General features: G+C 44.9%; 1 protein-coding gene across 1 annotated transcript in view; it reads left to right on the top strand.

Moving 5' to 3' along the window:
• Window positions 1–20,150, top strand: part of LOC124743683 — a 43,167-nt gene that overhangs the window by 11,414 nt on the left and 11,603 nt on the right. The window contains exons 2-4 of the mRNA XM_047248859.1: window positions 1,020–1,147; window positions 12,160–12,335; window positions 19,876–20,075. Of these exons, the coding sequence (XP_047104815.1) occupies window positions 1,020–1,147; window positions 12,160–12,335; window positions 19,876–20,075 (504 nt within the window). The remainder of the gene's footprint in view (window positions 1–1,019; window positions 1,148–12,159; window positions 12,336–19,875; window positions 20,076–20,150) is intronic.

Genomic DNA, 20,150 nt, shown 5'->3' with positions numbered 1-20,150 from the left:
TCACGCCCCACGTGTTGAGCAATTCGGCGGTACGTCCACCCGGCCTCCCGCATGCCCACTATACGCCCTCGCTCAAAGTCCGTCAACTGCACATACGGTTCACGTCCACGCTGTCGCGGCATGCTACCAGTGTTAAAGACTGCGATGGAGCTCCGTATGCCACGGCAAACTGGCTGACACTGACGGCGGCGGTGCACAAATGCTGCGCAGCTAGCGCCATTCGACGGCTAACACCGCGGTTCCTGGTGTGTCCGCTGTGCCGTGCGTGTGATCATTGCTTGTACAGCCCTCTCGCAGTGTCCGGAGCAAGTATGGTGGGTCTGACACACCGGTGTCAATGTGTTCTTTTTTCCATTTCCAGGAGTGTATATTACTTATGTTAAAATAAATACACCCTAATTACAAAAAAGTGAATGAGTGGACATAATTCTTCCTCATTTCCATAAAAATCATACAACTCACGGGAAACGTCGTAAAGACTACTCATATTGTAAAACCAGCATATACACGATCCTGTGCAAATCGTTAAGTCCTATGCTTGTCAGCAAGTCAAAGTCAAATAGCCAAACTATACATCCTCATTAATGTTACTTTCTATTATTAGCACATAAAACAGACTCGAATTTATCTCAAGATCTCTTATTTCTTAAATCTGTCTTATTGCTGGGCAAGCCGTGTGGATGATTTTTGAAATAGTTGTATATTTGCACTTCTTCAGGTATTTTGATACTTCTACCATTAGGTTAATCTTTATTACTGGATCTACGTTAGGTGATGGTACTCCTCTCTGTTTGCTTGATGTGCTCTTTAAATTTGTCGCTGGAATATGAGCTTTGTAACGTCCGGTCAAGGTGTCCATGCTGTAACTCATACGATTACTGACATTGTATATTGATCTACTTTCAAAAGGTAAATGCTACCTGCATACACTTTGTGGGGGCAGAAAGTGAAAGCTGTGCTTCTACAGAAGTCTGATCCACTGGCTTGTTCACCAGTCCGTCGTCTCCCGTCTTGTGCAGAGCTGCAGGCCCAGGCGGCTGTTTTCCGGGAACGCTTCTCCAGCTACTTGCGGGACTTCGCGCAGCTGCTCTCACACGGTGCGGCGCACTTCTCACAGCTGTTGGTTCCCCTCGCATTCAAAAGTATGGTAAGTGGAGTTTTTTCCTCCTCTTATAACGTACAGGGGGTGAGAAAATGACACACACCATCTGGCCAGTTCTTGGAGACTGTTTCCCAGTTTACCTTCTTCACACTGTAGCTATCTTTGGCTCTCCAGTTCTAATACTAACCATCTGGAAGAATTCTGAACCAACCTCTACTTCTGTGAGCCTTTTGGGGCTATGATACAGGGAGGCTAAGCTCGGAATGGTTAGAGATAGGGAAGAAAACCGTCTATATCTTTCTTTTCTCGTATTTGCTAGCTACTTCTCTTACAGATTCAGATAACTTTGTATACAGTCCTGCTTTACAAGCTGAAGCATGTTAGCTTCATATTTAGTCGAGAGTGGTCTAGAGTCTCAGGGTGGCATTTCAAGTTTCCATCAGCATCTTCTCTTCCTAAGAATCTCTACTCCATATTGACGGCCTATAAAATTACTTCTGCTCAACATGGAGGTTCGTCAACTTCAAATCTCCTTATTAACCTGTATACGTACCACATAATTCATACATTTCGAGACAACTGCTCAAACTCTTCCCACCTTAACATTCACGTGACCATTTCCCAGGACTCCATGACCAGACGATAGCGCAGCTGACACTTGTGGCCCGACGCCATTGGCGGCCCCCTGTGCTCACCACTGCCAGCCAGCACTGTCCGTGTGACACGGCAATGCCCCAGCCGCCGCAGCCACAGAGGACGCGCGTCAATAACGAAACCCTGCAGCTGGGGTCCACCAGGTAGCGCGTGTTGCGTCTGCGAGTGGCTTTGTTAAAGGCACTGTGCTACTACAGTCACAACCAGAACATTTTATGAATATGTCAAGGCCAAAGAAAACGTCTGTCAGACTAACCTGAAACCGGATGCTGCTTTCTTAGAGCATTCATCTCAGTCGTTATCCTTTCTGCACATGTCTCGTGGCCTAACTCGAACCATTATCGAGTCTGAATTCTCTGTCTATGATTTATGAACACTACCACCAGTGATGTTCCCACTACCGAGAGTAAAAGCTATGTGCTCTTAACACATACACTGGACTCGCATTCGGGAGGACGACGGTTCAATCCCGTGTCCGGCCATTCTGATTTAGGGCACGGCCGACTTCCTTCCCCATCCTTCTCTAATCCGATGAGACCGATGACCTCGCTGTCTGGTCTCCTTCCCCAAACAACCCAACCTTAACACATAGAATGGCCACTGTGCATTATGACTGTTTGGATTCTGACAGTAGTATACATGGAAAGCAAAAGCACGCAGTATGATCTGTGTCTTTGTGTAACTTTTTGTGGCGTATGTAGCAACGTGCCAGTCCCTAAAATATCGTGTGAGCCTCATTTTGGATCCTTTGAGAAGAGAATTAGGCGATACCTTAGTGAACTGAAAAGGTTCTGAGTAGATTAAATCTTTTTCGTATAAATATTACGGATGTTTGCTGGATGGTAATTTCAAAGATTGATAGTTGCAGGTTCCGTATTCAAGAATGGTTTCTGCCTACATCGTATCATGTCCTGTCATTGCATCTTGTTTTCGTTACCATCATCCATGCATTTCACTGTAGCAAAGGCAATTTACCTGATACGTATCCAATATTTTGTAGAGTTACTACCTCATAGCTTGCGAGAACATTTAAAGTACGACTTCTTTATTACATTTGCGGTGCAGTTACGCTTCGTTGATGATACACTGCACCTGCTTAGGAAAAGTGTAATTGCGAAAAGTTATTCAGTGAAACCAATGTTGTACAGATAGATTCCATTTAAAGACACACTTTGCTTTCTCATTGAAACTTAAGTCTTCAGACAGCTGCAGTAGTCTTGAGGTATTCGTATTCGAGATAATTCCTCTCGTGGTTCTTCACTACAGCCCTGCAGAGTAGTACGGCAAAGCGTGCTGTGGCCCAGGTAACGAGGCAGCTCACGATTTTGACCCTGTGCCCCTGGTAACTGGGCTCTCACATAATACTGTGTACAAATATGTATGTATGTATGTTCAGAATAGTTCAAATGGCTCTGAGCACTATGGGACTTAAATTGTGAGGTCATCAGTCCCCTAGAACGTGGAACTATTTAAACCTAACTAACCTAAAGACATCACACACATCCATGCCCGAGGCAGTATTCGAACATGCGACCATAGCAGTCACGCGGTTCCAGATTGTATCGCCTAAAACTGGTCGGCCATGTATGTATGTAAATTTAAAAAATATTGTATTCGAAAAGGATTTCTTTTTTCTCTGGCACCTCCCATCAATATAAAACTGATAGTCTTAAAGAGGTATTTTATTAAAAAAATATGAAGAAGAAGAACAACTGCATTGCGAAAACAACTGAAAGTTTTTTAATTTCGATTTTTTCTCGTATTTGTGATATACCTAACAGTTTTGTTATTTCGTAATTGATTCATATTTGTTACAATATACACATTCTTTTGTGAATAAGGTAATTTTTTAATTTCCAATATCTATGAAACACTTATTAGTAACAGAGAGAGAGAGAGAGAGAGAGAGAGAGAGAGACAGAAGTTTTCATTGTGAACATACTTTTAATTTCCAATATCTATTAAACACTTGTTAGTACCACAGAGAGAGAGAGAGAGAAGTTTTGAGTGTGTCCATACTTAGAACAGCAACAGCAATGGCAGCACAAAAACAACACACACACACATACACACACACACACACACACACACGCACCATAAACATATAAAATACTTTCTTTACACGGATGCATATTGTACATGTTCCACACGAAATATATACTCTGTCTCTCTCTCTCTCTCTCTCTCTCTCTCTCAGACACACACACACACACACACACACACACACACACATGGACGCACACAGTGTGCAATGAAATATTCATAATCTCAAACATGCAGTCAGAACTGTGTCAAACAGTTCATCAAACTATTCCACACACACCCAGTCAAGTGGAACACCTTTTTATCTTTTTACTAACAAATAAGCCCATCCAGACACATCAGTAAATAGTCTGGGTGCAGCAGATTTCCACACCTATGCCCCCCGATGAACCACTTGTGATCGCGATAGCACACCCCTGCTTCCAGCTGGAATTGCAGTATATACCTCAGTATATAACCTCGATCGAAAGGTCTCCTGATAAGCATTTGTGGCGCAGCGCCAATGCCGGAGAGGAGGCACCTGTTGAGGTCCCTGAACGTGAAAGTCTTTCAGGCTGTGCAAATCACCGTGTCTGTCATGCAGACTTGTGGGATAGTCCAGCTCTACCTCTAGAACATATCCCTCACCAGCGTCAGCAGCCACATATTTGATCTCTTTCCTCAGTCTGGTGATTTCACCTTTGGACATCCATGAGAGCCCTTGAAAAGGTACACTTTGTTGCATGGTTTGCCTGTAGAGACAGTTTACATCCAGGTAAAGGATGAAACTGAAATCGTCAGACAACCTGTACTCTCCCTCGAACATTTGCAGGTTATTTGCCTTGGCGTACCTGCTCACACATCGGCAAAGTCACTAGTGAATCTCATGTTCCAGGAAGACAACCATCTCAACGTTGGTCAAGAATTCGATGCTGGCTTGTGTCTTTCTTAACATGGCATCCCAAGAAATCTCAGCCATATGCTACAGAACTTCTCGAAGATGTTGCCGGTCAGATGTACATTCGTGTTCATCATTTTACATGTTCTGATAAATCAGAGATGCCGAAGTCCTGCTGTTCATTCACCAAGTGCCCGTTCTTTCCATTCATTATGGAAATGCCTCTTAGTTTACTAGAGAATCCAGATATTCGTATGGAAAGACCCCTTCTCCGTCACAAGTTGAAACTCTTGAAACTCTACATCATCGAGATATGTGGCTCCCTTTGCTAAGAATATCTCCAGGACGCGTTGGTTCAGCAAATTTCTAAAGAGACGTGAGCATGAAGCGTTGTGAATCCAGGAAGTGGTGTGATCCTCTTTGAAGCGACATATATTTGTGAACGGTGTCAGCAATGACACTGATGTCATCATCCTACTACCCAGACTCGTCAAAGTGCTGAACTAGAAAGTGGGCATCATGCTCACTGAAATTGTGGAAAAGATGGCTGTGTGCTGTGGCAGTTGGTACTTACAGTTACATGGGTTGTCAGCTGCACTCTGGGACTTCCCCGTTACGTGGCCACAGTCTCTACAGGGAGCTTCCTCACCTCTGTCCAGTCACAGTCCCCAGGTATAACGATCAGCTGCCTGCTTGTACAGTGCATCATTTCCTTCACGTTGGTCATGAGGACGTTTTCACTATAAATGTTATAAACATCCCGGACAAGACTTTCAAGCTCAGTGAGCAGCCATCTCGCCCTTTCCCCTTGACATAAGATTTTAATTTTAGTGCACAGAACTTGATGGGTAGCCACATATCGTATGCATCATTTTGTGACAGTGATATGGGAGGCGGAGGCACCACGTTCACATTGTACCACAGGAGCTAGGAGGCGCTCTAAATCGACGTAAACGACGAAGGGACAGAAGTGTTGGTGAGAGGCATTCTTAAACTTCGAGAACCGTTTATCCTTGATAAGCATTTCCACACCTATTGTTTCCTGGCTCTAGCAGTCAATCAGGTGTCTTTCAAGATACATGATCTTGGTAAACGACTTGAGACATCTACAGCAAAAATATCTTGCACCTTTTTTGTTTTCATTTCAGAGGAACGTAGGTGGAACATGCATTTGATCCACCTAATTTACACTTGACTTCTTTGTCGATGTGCCACACAGTGTGTTAATGTTTGCCTTCTTCTTATGGCTTTCCTACATCCGGCCATAAACCAGAAATTAGAACGTCAGGGGACATCTGGTGTTTGTTGTATTCCCTGTATTTTTCGGGTAATTTCTATCGCTAGCGAGAAGCAACTATGGAAATCAATTTAAACTCTCATCATGATTCTGGGCATTAGGACATGCTTTTTTTTAGCAATATATACTTCTGAAGAGAGATGTAACTGGACCCCACAATAAGTTGATCAAAATCTTATGAATATAAATCAAGGTAGTATATACAGCTGAGTGTCTTACAGGACTCCCTTTCCTGCACCTCAGAAAAGTGACTCAGTATGACGGCTCTGGTATCGACTCACCCCATGATGTCACGACAGCTCTCCCCCTAACTTGGACAATGCTCTTCCCCTCAACGACACGTCGAACTCCTAATAACTCTGCACACGAGAAGGAGAAAGAGACGCAGTTGATAAGTATCTAAGGAAGGAGAAATAAAAATCCGTATTCGTATAATAATAATAATAAATTCTGAGTACTTACAGGTAAAACTGTTGTTGTGTTCATTACTGGAACATACTTCCAACAACTCATCATCAGTGGGCATGTTTGTCATTAAGGGCATATCCAGCAAGGGAACTAGAAGAGGTGTATGACGTCGGTAGGGGAATATGTCTAAGAGATTATGAAGAAACCCAAACGAAAACACAGGTGCAAAAGCACTAATAGCTGGTAGTAGTGTCAAAACGATATTCGCATTGAGCACATCTACAAACAAGAGAATCTCGAAAATAACAACAAAAACTTAAATACTGTAGAATAGGCGATATCTACCTCTGAACAATGGAAGTCGTTCGCTAGACATCGTCATTATCATTATCAGCTGCTGGGTTCAGATCCCACAGCGAGTAACGCCTGCTCGCACCTAGAAAAGAAGAGGTAGAACCCATAACAATCACTTACACTACTGGCGATTAAAATTGCTACACCAAGAAGAAATTCAGATCATAAACGGGTATTCATTGGACAAATATATTATTCTAGAACTGACATGTGATTACGTTTTCACGCAATTTGGGTTCAGAGATCCTGAGAAATGAGTACCCAGAACAATCACCTCTGGCCGTAATAACGGCGTTGATACGCCTGGGCATTGAGTCAAACAGAGCTTTGATGGCGTGTACAGGTACAGCTGCCCATGCAGCCTCAACGCGATACCACAGTTCATCGAGAGTAGTGACTGGCGTATTGTGACGAGCCAGTTGCTCGGCCACCGTTGACCAGACGTTTTCAATTGGTGACAGATCTAGAGAATGTGCTGGCCAGGGCAGCAGTAGAATAATTTCTGTATCCAGAAAGGCCCGCACAGGACCTGCAACATGCGGTCGTGCATTATCCTGATGAAATGTAGTGTTTCGCAGGGATCGAGCCACGGGTCGTAACACATCTGAAATGTAGCGTCCACAGTTCAAAGTGCCGTCAATGCGAACAAGAGGTGACCGAGACGTGTAACCAATGGCACCCCATACGATCACTCCGGGTGTTACGCCAGTATGGCGATGACGAATACACGCTTCCAATGTGCGTTCACCGCGATGTCGCCAAACACGGATGCGACCATCATGATGCTGTAAACAGAACCTGGAGTCATCCGAAAAAGTGACGTTTTGCCATTCGTGCACCCAGGTTCGTCTTTGACTACACCATAGCAGGCGCTCCTGTGTATGATGCAGCGTCAAGGGTAACCGCAGCCACGGTGTCCGAGCTGATAGTCCATGCTGCTGCAAACGTCATCAAACTGTTCGTGCAGATGATTGTTGTCTTGCAAATGTCCCCATCTGGACATGGCTGCACGATCCATTACAGCCATGCGGATAAGATGCCTGTCATCTCGACTGCTAGTGATACGAGGCCGTCGGGATACAGCACGGCGTTCCGTATTACCTTCCAGAACCCACCGATTCCATATTCTGCTAACAGTCATTGGATCTCGACCAAAGCGAGCAGCAATGTCGCGATACGACAAACCGCAATCGCGATAGGCAACAATCGGACCGTTATCAAAGTCGGAAACGTGATGGTGCGCATTTCTCCTCCTTACACGAGGCATCACAACAACGTTTCACCAGGCAACGCCGGTCAACTGCTGTTTGTGTATGAGACATCGGTTGGAAACTTTGCTCATGTCAGCACGTTGTAGGTGTCGCCACTGGGGCCAACCTTGTGTGAATGCTGCGAAAAGCTAATCATTTGCGTATCACAGCATCTTCTTCCTGTCGGTTAAATTTCGCGTCTGTAACACATCGTCTTCGTGGTGTAGCAATTTTAATGGCCAGTAGTGTATAAACAAAAACACTATAGAAAATATGTATACTTGCTTTCATCCTCAGCCAAGGTGACCATGATGAATGACGTCACACCGTCGTCGGTAAACAGTGACAACAGTGCGGCGTCATCATTGTTATCCAACGTGCGTGGCGATGACTGCAGTCACCATGGTCGTCACGCATACCGCACGAGCGCTTGACTCCGATATCAGGGCTGGCTGGCAGTCGGAGAGGGAGAAAGACTCGGGTCGCCCTCCGCAGGGCTGTTTACAAACCCCTTCAGCCACGCAGCGTGCGCTGATCAGCAATTCAAGTCGCAATCCATCACGCTTCTCCTCTCCCCACTAACATTACTTACACATAGCGCATTGCGACAGTGCCCAGCGTGTTGGTACACATTTGAACACGCCTCTCTCAACTTGCTACTACTCTCACTACTTACCAAGCGTGGACGCAAGGCAGCACGAACGGGTTTATTTCTCGTAAGAAGAAGAACTTCCACATATTAAACGAGTGGGATTGTGCTGTGACAGAAACGCACGAAATGGAATATGCTGGCTGCAAGTAGCTGCTGATCGGCTACTTTTGAGCGACACATTGCAGAAACTTGGGAAATCATCTCGACAGTTCTCCAAAAAGAGTGTAGACGTCACCTGGTAAATAAACACAGCTGACAAAAGAACTGTAAAAAATGAGCTCGGGAGTATCTAAACAAGTACAAAAGTTTTATTAAGAAAATAATATTTGCACATATCTGCAACACAAGTAAATCCGTTTTTCTCTCCACCACCGTACTCTTGCCTAAGGTGTCTGACTGACATACACTTGAATGATTCCAAATTCAGGATGGCAGTGTTCTTGAAAATATCCCACATTCACACCACCACCTCACCACCTTTGACGTGCATGACGCTCTCTCTGTGATCACAGTTTCGGAGTGACGTCAGCATATCCTCACAGGTCATTCCTGTATCGTGGCGGCTACTGCGATAGTGGAATCGAGTCAATCACGCTACTGTCTTCCAAGACATGTCACACTTTATTGTTCTGAGCAGCTGGGCAGAAGTGACAACTGTGTAGAAACCTGTCGAAACACATGAAGCGGCCGCACTCGTCGTGGAGGCGTCGCCCGTGAGCAACAATGTTGTACCAGGAGACAGGCAGCTTGGACCCTGGCAAGCAGGTCTTCAGCTGTATCTACAGGTGTTTCGTACATAACCTCAGAGAATGAGGTCTAGGGTTGTAAGATCCAGCGATCGCAATGGCCATCAGAGGGGACCCCCCCTTTCCAGTCCTACAATGAGTGTATTCTTCTGGTGCTTGGTGCTTGCAAACATTAACATTAAAGTGGAATGATCTTGGATAATGCCCTAAAATACCTTGACTGAGAATCTTTGCTGTTGGCCTCCGAGATGGGTGGCGTGGGTGTTGTCCTCATTCTGGATCTGCCTGTTTGGCTTTTGAAAACAACATCACGGATGAATGAGGCCTCATCCACAAACAATACAAACTGTATGAAGTTGGACAGTACAGCGCTGTGAAAGACACTGGATTGACACAAGCAGACATAGGGCTCAAAATCCGTTCGTTGCAGTGCTTGCACATTTCATCTTTGATTACTCATTGTGCGCTGTACACAGCAACACACCTCGCCATGAACACGACACAAGCTATCTGATGCGATGGACAGCTGACAGCAGGGTCAGTGGTGTGCTTGCGGCACAGGTTAATGCGCCACTGCGGTGCTTGAGTGCTACGAGCCGAGTTGTGCACAGTAGGTCCGTTTGGTGGTCAGGTGTCCACACTGTTTATCAGCTGCTACTGTTCGAGTGCACACCGGACACCCGAGACCTTTGCCAGAGTGTGAAGAACTGCAGGCATCATTGCAATACATGCATTGATTCAGACTGACAGTCGTTGCTTTGAAGAATTAGTATGAGCTACATTGTTGTTAGGTGGTGTATGCTGTGTATGTCCTTAACACAATAAATATGCACTTTCGAGTATTGGTTCCCTATCTCAATATAATCTATTGTGGAACCACTGTCACCTGTTTCAGTGTGACCCAAAAGGATTGGGGACCCCACGTACAGAGAACGAGAGCAGTTCTGTCCCACTTCCCTCAGACACTCCCGACGGCACCCATGTCTGTGGTGAGCACTCACCTTCCAGAACAACATACTGGGTGATGCTAGGGTAGATACAAGAAAGGAAAACAGAATGGGAAAGTGCGAGCGGAACTCACGCACTAAGGGTTCTGTACAAACTCCCCATCCTGGGAATCGAGATTCCCAACAATTTTTGCCTGTTATCGACACTTTGTAGCTTTACTGGCAAGATACTGGTCCCAGAAATACCAAGATCGATTCAGAAATTCTACGTTATTTCCTCAGCCCACCCCAAACAAACAAGAACAAGCAAGCATAGGACTTTAGTTTATATATGTAGGGAGAGAAGATTTAATAACACATTTCCGTTTACGTACTAAATCATGAATACAACATACATTTTATGTTTGCATGCAGTAATGTTCGTATGTTATACTTTCAACAGGTCATGAATACAATGTATGTCCAAATCGAAAACGACATTTTTATGTGATATAATTACAAGTTAACAAGTTTCAGATTTTTTGCTTTACTTGTACCGGAAAACTTAGTTGTTGCCAAATCTCACGATTCCAAGTCAATGGAGAGCACCCTATAGGTTTCGATGACTGAGTTTTCGATTATCGAAACACGAGACATAAACGGCCGTATCTGTTGACTGGAGTCAGTTATAAGCTTACAGATTTTACGCCGCCAAGGGTCCGTATACCTTTGTATGTGACATAATTTGAACATGATACCCACAACGTATCCAGAGAAAAAGATTCCCAACAGATGGACAGACAAATAGACAGACTGTTAAAAAATAATACGAAAAGTATTTTCTAGAGTTATATAGTTACCAATTATGGATTTTAAGATTTTTTCCTTTATTTGCACTGTGAAATCTGGCTTCTTTCAAAATGTCATGATTCTAAATCAACAGGGAGCACCGTATTGATTTTATGAGTGATGTTTCGAGTATCAAAATATATAATTTAAATGGCCGTATCTTTATTGCATTGACTTAGAAGCTTACGATTTTTACAACGCCAAAGTAACATAGACCTTAATATGTGACACAAATGTGAGCTTCGTACCCGAAAATGGTCCAGAAAAAATGATCTTAACACTCGGACAGTCAATACATTCCTTCAAATCTGCAATATTCGAGATACAGACGACATCGTGTTAGACGACGAGCTACAAACGCAAATTTTCGGCAAAAGCGATCAGCCAGACGACAGACAAACGCTACAAAATTTTGAGTCAAACTGACATTTCGTGTGTGCACAATTAACTCAGACAATGTTTCAGATATGGAGCGGCTGATGTCTATCGTTGCGATTGTAGACGGTCAAAACAAGTGTTCAGGATTCTCACAGCGTAGGTAACGAGTAGGATTTTGACGTATTTGTCAACACTGTGGCCATTCTATTTTCGAAAATCGTTCAAAAGTTTGAATAGAATCTCGTCAGAGTTCCAGCCACGCCATGTGGCTTTACACGTAGGGACTCGACGCTGCTGGCAGCTCCAGAACATTTCAGTTGGATACATCGTCACGGGAGTATACATTCATACATTCAGACGTCTGTAATGTCAACTACCAAGAAATATCTGCACCTCTCTTATCGGATGTCACAGTTTGAGAAATGTATTTATTTAATAAAACCCCACTAGGCATTTGCTGTGCATTAATGTTTTTATGCCTGTACAAAACTGAATGTACTACACTCATGCGCTGGCAGTAATTTCAGTGTCATGTAATAGTGCTACATGTAACTGTATACTAAGACAGGCTGCTGCTTGTGGATGTTACGAAAGTAATTTGAACTATTTTCTGTGTGTCTCAGGGTAACCACGCAAGTGATCAGCAACTCCACGGTTGGATTAAGGACATGGAACGTGTGAAAGAAATGCTGCGCACGAAATTAACCGGATGGGTACAGGACTTGCAATTCTCCAGCAAACAGGCGGAGCACTACGAGGTGGAAGAAGACAAGGACGGGCCAGGGAACTTGACAATCAGGTATAGACCAGTGTACACTCAAATGTCTGTCGTACTCTCTATGGTTTTTTGGAGTTTATCTCACTTTTATCCATTAAAGTATTCATTAAAGTTATAGAGAACACAGGGATCATTTAATTCAGAATGGAGTAAAGAACTAGCACTAATAGACAGTAGTGAAGGACATGGTTACAGAAACTCGTGATTTACAAAGTTTTTTGACTCCGCTAAGCCTTCGATTTTTTGATTCGTATTGTGTCTTAAAATGTGCCACGTATTACGTAACAGACCAGCGGAGAAAACTGACACAAAAAACGATGCTACTGCATTTACTAGAGAAAGCATTGATGGTTACAGACACTTCCGAAGTTTTCATAATTTGTGGAAACAATGATGTGGAACCTGACACGAAAAGTGAGCGTGTCCTCGTCTTATTCGGGACAAAAAAAAAAAAAAAAAAAAAAAAAACACTTGGGGAGAAATTACGGTAATACCGTGTAGTAGCGACTCTAGTCCAGATACTGGCATGCAGTCGGTGAGGAAAAGAGGCCTCAAGTCATGTTCATCTCAATAGATGGAGGAATAATTTAAGCAGCGATGAGGGAAGGAAGCGGATAGCCATCGTTCTTATATTTTGTCCTGTGGTTGGTGTGTTTAAATCAGTGCGTAGCATAGAGCGTAAATACTGGAGGTTGTGAGCGGGAGGAAAGCGGAATAGTGTCTCGAGTGTTTGACATATGGGGCCGTGGAATGGAGTGTTGTAGGAGATACGTTGGCACTATGGAGGGTGACCAGGTGGCTTCCTGTGTGGGAATGGGCAAGCTCCCAGCAGGCAGCCCAGGTCTTGTAGCGGTGTTGTTGGACTCTTTTAGGTGGCTTATTGTGAGGTAGCTATGGAGGTGGAAAACATGGATTAGAATGGACAATTAGACTCAGTCGTGATAGCTATCAATAGGATGAAAGACTTCTGCAGTTATATCTGAAGATGTCGGTAGGGGAGCTACTTTGGGATGAGTGTGTCTGGGAAATGGAGTAGGTCTTTTGAAACGAAGGTGATCATCCGACATCTACAGTTAAGTTCATCATGGGAACTGATGTGGGTAAACAGCTGTGGAGAGGCAGTGGTCAGTGTGAGGAACGAAATTATATGCTATAGGATTTCTCGGACAGAGACAGGCAGTAGGACAGATCACGGTCAGGGTGGTAAAATACACACTCAGGATAAAGTATTATGCAGGATGATTGAACATGATTTGCAGCCACCTGGAGCTGTTTTTGAGGAACGGTATTGTTACTCCACAATGTTTATTGTGTGGGGATTTTTGGTTTGCTACTCCACATCTGTCATCAGAACTGTGAGTGGGTTACTGGTTGACTGTGTACGGACACATGCAGATAGTGTGACGGGATAAAACTATCGATATTGTGTCAGGCAGTGGGAATGAAGATAACAGTGGTTGGGAAGGTGAACTGAAAATCGGAGATGGGTAGATTTCAAGACAGGGGTGCACTACACAAAGGAAGCAGCTAATCGGATAGCAGAGTACTTGTGGAGTACACGTGGGGGGTTTCAGGGTAGCCAGTAGTTTGAGGTACTCTCATGAACACTCGCCAGTTGGTACACATTTAGGGAAATCAGATAGCTTTCAGAGTAAAGTCAGTTCGACTCTGAAACTTTTATCAGTCAACTTTCGAAGTATTTGTAACATAGTTCCCAAATTTGCTCTCCTCCATGAACGCTCTCAGCCTCAAATTATTCTTGAATTGAGAGCTGGCTAAGACCCTAAGTAAAAAAACTCTGAGATATTTAGCGAGTCTTGGAATGTTTATCGGAAAGACATATTCGACGCCGTAGGAGGGGAAGTGTTTATTGCAGTTGACAAAAAATATTCTCTTTACTGAGGTTGAATTTGAGTGCAATAGTGAAGTTACGTGGTCGCACATAACAGGACTAGGTGAAACCATATCAGTTGTTGGATGTTTTTACCACCCACCCGACTCCGCTGGGACAGATGTGGAGCCATTCAAAGAATCAGCATTGCATAAATATCCAGATCACGCGACACTAGCTGGCGGTGACCTTAACCTACCGAGTATAGACTGGGACGTCTATATATTCACTGCAGGTCGTGCAGACAGACAGTCTTGTGAAGGACTTTGGAACACGTTTTCCGAAAACTGTGTTGAGCAGCTAGTTCGTCAGCCAGCACAAACAGGCACGACCTTATCGATGGCGTCAGCATAGAGATGGGGATTAGTGGTCATGATGTCATCATAGCGACTATGGTTACGAAAGTCAGTAAATCAGTCGCGAACGCTAGGAGAGTTGATATGCAGTTGTCAGCGTCTCACTTAGACAATAAAATACAATCATTTAATTCCAGAATTATGGCCATAGAGGAATTATGGCTAAACTTTAAAGAGACTGTAAATCGTGATCCGGAAAAGTATGCGCCTACTAAGTGGATCAAAGACGGAAAAGACTCATCGTGCTTTAATAACAAAATTCGGAAAATGCTGAGGAACGAAATGCTGTTACATTCTCGGTTCAAAAGAGAACGCGCAAATGAGGACAGCAAGATTTGTAGAGATTCGTGCGTCTGTGAAAAGATCTGTGCGCGAACCATACAACAGCTACCACCGGAGAACCGGAAAAAGTTTTGGTCCTCTGCAAAATCGTTAAGCGGATATAACGCTTCCATTACAGTCACACGTTGACCAGTCTGCTTTGGCGCTAGAATATTCCAAAAGGAAGGCCGAAGTTAAAAATTCCTCGTTTAAGGAATCGTTCACGCAGGAGAATGGTACAAACGTGCCGTCTTTTGACCATCGCATAGTAATGAGTACCGCTGGCGTAGAGAAACAGCTGAAACAGCTGAAAATAAATAAGTGGCAATGCCTAGGTGGAATGCCAGTTTGGTTTTACAAAGAGTAGTGTATGGCATTGGCCCCTTACTTAGCTTGCATTTACCGCGAATTTTGCGATCAGCGCTAAGAACCAAGCGAATGGAAAAAAGTGCAAGTGAAGAAAGGTAAAAGAACGGACCCAGAAAATTGCAGACTAATATCCCTAACACCTGTTTCCTGCAAAATCCTTGAACATATTCTCAGTTCGAACATAATCAACTTTCTTTAGACTAAGGAGCTTATGTGCACAAATCAACACGGTTTTGGTAAGCATCGCTTCTGTGAAACTCACCTTTTCCTTTTCTCGCATGATGCACTGAGAGCTATGGATGAAGGGCAACAGGCAGATTCCATATTTCTAGATTTCTCGAAAGCATTTGACACGGTGTCCCATTGTGGGGTGCTAACGCAAGAACGAGCATATGGAATAAGTTCAGGGACTGCAGGTTGACACACGGTGACGTCGACAAAATTTCTAGTTGGTGTGATGAATGGCAGGTGGCTCTTGCTGTAGAAGAAAGCGGATGAGTAGCAAAAACGAACCCGTAATATCCGGATACGGCACTCCAAGTGTCCTGCTTACGACAGTCACTTCGTTGAAATATCTGGGCGTAATGTTGCGAAGCGAGATGAAATGGAATAAGCATGGGAGGATTCTGGTAGGGAAGGGGAACGGTCGACTTCAGTTTATTGGGAGAGTTTTGTGAAAGTGTGGTTCGTGTGTGAGGGAGACCCCGTTTAGGACGCCAGAGCGACTTCTTGTTCAGCATTGCTCGAGTGTTCGGGATCTGCACCAGGTCGGATTGAAAGAAGGCATCGAAACAATTCAGGGGGAGCAGGTAGATTTCTTACCGGAGTTTCGATCAGCATGCAAGTGTTACGTATATGCTTCGGGAGCTCTGGAGGGAATTGCTGCAGTGAAGAAGACACTAAAAAAAAAAAGGCTCTGAGCACTATGGGACTTAACATCTTAGGTCATCAGTCCCCTAGAACTTAGAACTACTTAAACCTAACTAACCTAAGGACATCACACACATTCATGCCCGAGGCAGGATTCGAACCCGCGACCGTAGCGGTCCCACGGTTCCGGACTGCAGCGCCTAGAACCGTACGACCACCGCGGCCAACGAAGACACTCATTTGGAAGAAAACAACTGAGGAAGTGCAGAGAACCGGCACTTGAACCTGGCTGCAGAACGATCCTAATGACGCCAGCATACATTTCTGGTAGGGACCACGAAGACAAAATACGAGGAATTACGGCTCCTAAGGAGGCACATAGACAGGCGTCTGTCCCTCGCTCTGTCAGCGAGCGGAACAGGAAAGGAAACGACTAGTTGTGGAACAGGGTACCCTCCGCCACGCACCGCAAGGTAGCTTGCGGATTATGTATGTAGATGTAGATACAAAGGACGATAGTTGAGAGGAATTATTGGTTTCATGTTCGTAAATTTAGTGAAAACACTTTTGGCTTGGTTTCTTTTTGAATTGTGATGTTTTATCTATTCTATTTCATTTGTTTGGTCTTGTGACTGCATGCATGAGGGTTGTGGTGTAATAGGTGGCCCCAGTTGTGTGTAGGTAAGGACATTGACAGGAGTTTATGACGGCGGTGACGAATGTGGATGTGGTTGGAACTTCTGGCTCCGGCAGTGGTGCGGGCGTTGGGGCGGGCCGCGGTTTGGGGCTGGCGACGGTGTTGGCGACAGAGCCAGCGGCAGAGGCTGCTGGAGAGGGAGTCGACGGTGGCGCAGGTGGCGGCGACGGTGGTGGAGCATTTGACGCAGGCAGTGGCGAAGGGGATGCCGGACTACGGCTCTCTGTGAGTGGTGAAGCAATGAAGACGACGACGAAGGGTGGGAGATGATCAGCGAAGAACCACTGGCAGAGTCCAGCTGAGAGCTGAGGTGCTGGCGAAGTATAGTGGGGCGTGTCAGTAAAACGGAGGATATACTTCGTACTGGAAATTTTGGGAGGGCATTTTGAGGTTTACATGAGTAAAGCGAGTCAGAGAATATACTCCAGCCGAGAATGTGCTCATCGCGAGTAAAAGGGTGAGGGATGTTGCTCAAAACAAAGAACGTTCTCCGATTTCGTGTTAACAAAACTAGAGGAGCTTCTCACAACCGGAAAATATTGAAGCGAGATCTGTAGCACTCTTCGGGCTGAGGGGCCACAGCGGCAGTGGTGCAGCTTAGGTAGCGCCCTCCTAGTCCAGGCAGCGCACCATTTCGTGTCTCTTCTGTAGTTCACGTATCGCCATTTACAGTCGGTCATTTCTAAATTCCGTCAATCCACCTCGTTACTGGACTCGCATGGTACGTTCAGAAATGGCTCCAGCACTACAGGCCAAAGCCGCCTATAGCACACAGACCCCTCCCTGCCTCTGCACGCAAATTGTCGACGATTGACTTCCGTGGCAGCGGTCTGCCCCGCTTGTCGACACTTCAGCTCCATGTGGCGAGTATTTATTTCGACCTCTGCTGATTTGCCACTTTGTGTTGCAACGCACTTGCTCCTAAACTGAATATGATATCATTATAGCCGTGTAGTACATTCCCAACTGTCCAGAAGTTTCGAGATTTTCTTTAGAGCTTGTTTCACTGGATATTGTTTGTTCACTTCCTCGCTTCATTTAAATCCGTTCTTTCGTTGCCTTATGGAATGAACGGCTCCATTATGTTAAAAACAGCCCTTTCCCGAAATTCTTCCACAACCAAATCTCCGTATAATGTTTATTCAGATCATAGTCAGTGTGCACGTACATCCTCCATCTGGGGCGTAGAAATGATGATTTTCATCATGGCACGGGTTCTGAGTCCCAGCTTGTCAGTGGAGTAGGTGTGGTACTGTACCTCCAAGCAGAACAGCGTGCTGGTGTACGTGGCGTGGAAATGATTTGCGAGCCTTAGCACCATGGCACCACATGTCTTATGGGAGGGGCAGCTTTCCGGTCAAACTGGGGACCCAGACATCACACGGAACTCATTATGATGCAGCTTCATGCTTTAATTGGCTACGTCGTTGTCAAGTAACAGTGATAACCAAGGACCATACTACAAGGAGTACAGGGAGTACGGATTGTTCTGCATTGTATGGAAACTTTCCATCATTGATGGGCTATAGGGAATGTAGTCGTAGATTGATCAGGAAAACATTGTCTCATACCCGATTCTGAGGGCTCCATTCTCATCATAATATGTACCTGAGACATATGCATCGAATCGATGTACCGAACACTGACCTTAGGACAGAGTTTTACGGCCAACAATTTCTATATGATAATTTTCACTGCCAAACGAGAGACCCGCACCAACCAATGACGAAGCGAGACGGAGCGAATGCTTCAGAGCCAAGTAAACAAGCATTTTTATGCAATAGTAAAGCGTCATTTTGTCAAGTTTTACGTCAGCAGACATGTACTTCTGCACGTCAAGCATAGCAGTGTGAGATGGTGGGATGCACACTGCTGGATGTAAGCAGAAACATCATAAAAATGCCACAACTGATAAGGGTATAATGAGTAAAACGAAAGACCTATTGTGAAATAAAAACCCATGTTTGGTATTTGCAAAGACGGATTTGAAATAGTGTAAGTCATCGTATCGCGCTGTCCTTAGCCGTTGGATTGGCTGAAAGGGACTGAGTAAGTGGACCTGCTTGACGGTACACTCACGTTTGTCCATAGAGCTCTTCTTCCTGTGGGAGTTCCGCTTTCAGCTGTCATACAGTCTTTACGGAAAATTATCGCAGATGTCACTTCACCTAAAGCATATAGGAAACTCCCTGGCAGGTCAGAGCCGTGTGTCGGATTCCCGACGTTTCAAGTGACTGCACTCTCCACTGCAGAGTGAGCATTCGCCCAGGAAGCAACTCCCGAGGCCTCTGGTCACTGCAGTGCCCATCCTTCCGGGAGCGCTGGTCCCGCCGGCCGTGCAGGGGAGCTTCTGTGACGGCTGGAAGGCAGCGGCTGAGCTACTGGCGGAAGTAAGGCTGCGACGGCGGCTCTCGGTTCCTGCCTGCCCAGCTCCATGTCTATTTTCGCCATTGACTATAAAAATTGTTTTACAATTGCAGTTTCGGCCTTATGAGCCATTTTCAAGTGGTAATGAGGACGATTTTGCTTCAGCTGATGACAGACATGTGTACATGTCAGCGTCTGAAATGATCTATAACAAATTCGAACAAGTCATTCATATCCTTAACATAAATATCACATGTTCACTCTCTTGCAATGCATACGAAATTCTTCTTTAAAGAAAAGAGGTATTCTGCAGGAAGCGCTGCAGTTCTGCTGTTTGATGTGCCTGAAACCTGTTAAAACGATATAGCAGCACAGAACGGAGTGGACGATCTGCAAGAAATAGTTACAATCGGTACCTCACTCAAGTGCTCTGAAATCTAAAGATGAAATCTCGATGCGCTAAAATGCTAAGAAGACCAATGGATTTGCGATTGTTTGCTGTGTTACTATGCATCCTTTAAAGAATTAAAAAGTTCCAGGTTTGTGTCCCAGTCTCGAACACAGTACTGATCTGTCAGGAAGTTTCTAATCCACTGCTGAGTGGAAATCCGTTCTGAATACTTGTACGTTCTTGCATAAACTATACATGCTAGGTTTTTAACTTTTAACCTGGCAGCTTGTGTGCTACAGGCGGCCGCTGTTGAGTGAACGCCTGCTGCGCTATCAGCCGTGGAGCCTCTCCTTTGACGACGACTTCAGTGCGCTGTGCAAGGAGCGGCAGCCAGAGGCGTCGCAAATGTTCAGCCTCGCTGACGAACTGTACGCCTTCCATCGTTTCTACTGGTACCATGCAGCTGACTACATCGATTCATCCTACGGAAAGATTGTAGGTAAGTTTAATACTGGACCCCGGCCACTTCACGGTTATGCGCTGACAACTGTTCAGTTGTTCGAGGAATGAGATT

This window comes from Schistocerca piceifrons, unplaced genomic scaffold, assembly GCF_021461385.2.
Source record: "Schistocerca piceifrons isolate TAMUIC-IGC-003096 unplaced genomic scaffold, iqSchPice1.1 HiC_scaffold_2510, whole genome shotgun sequence".
Classification (NCBI taxonomy): Eukaryota; Metazoa; Arthropoda; class Insecta; order Orthoptera; family Acrididae; genus Schistocerca; species Schistocerca piceifrons.
The sequence above is the reverse complement of the archived record's forward strand: the minus strand, read 5'-3'. Positions and strand labels throughout refer to the sequence as shown.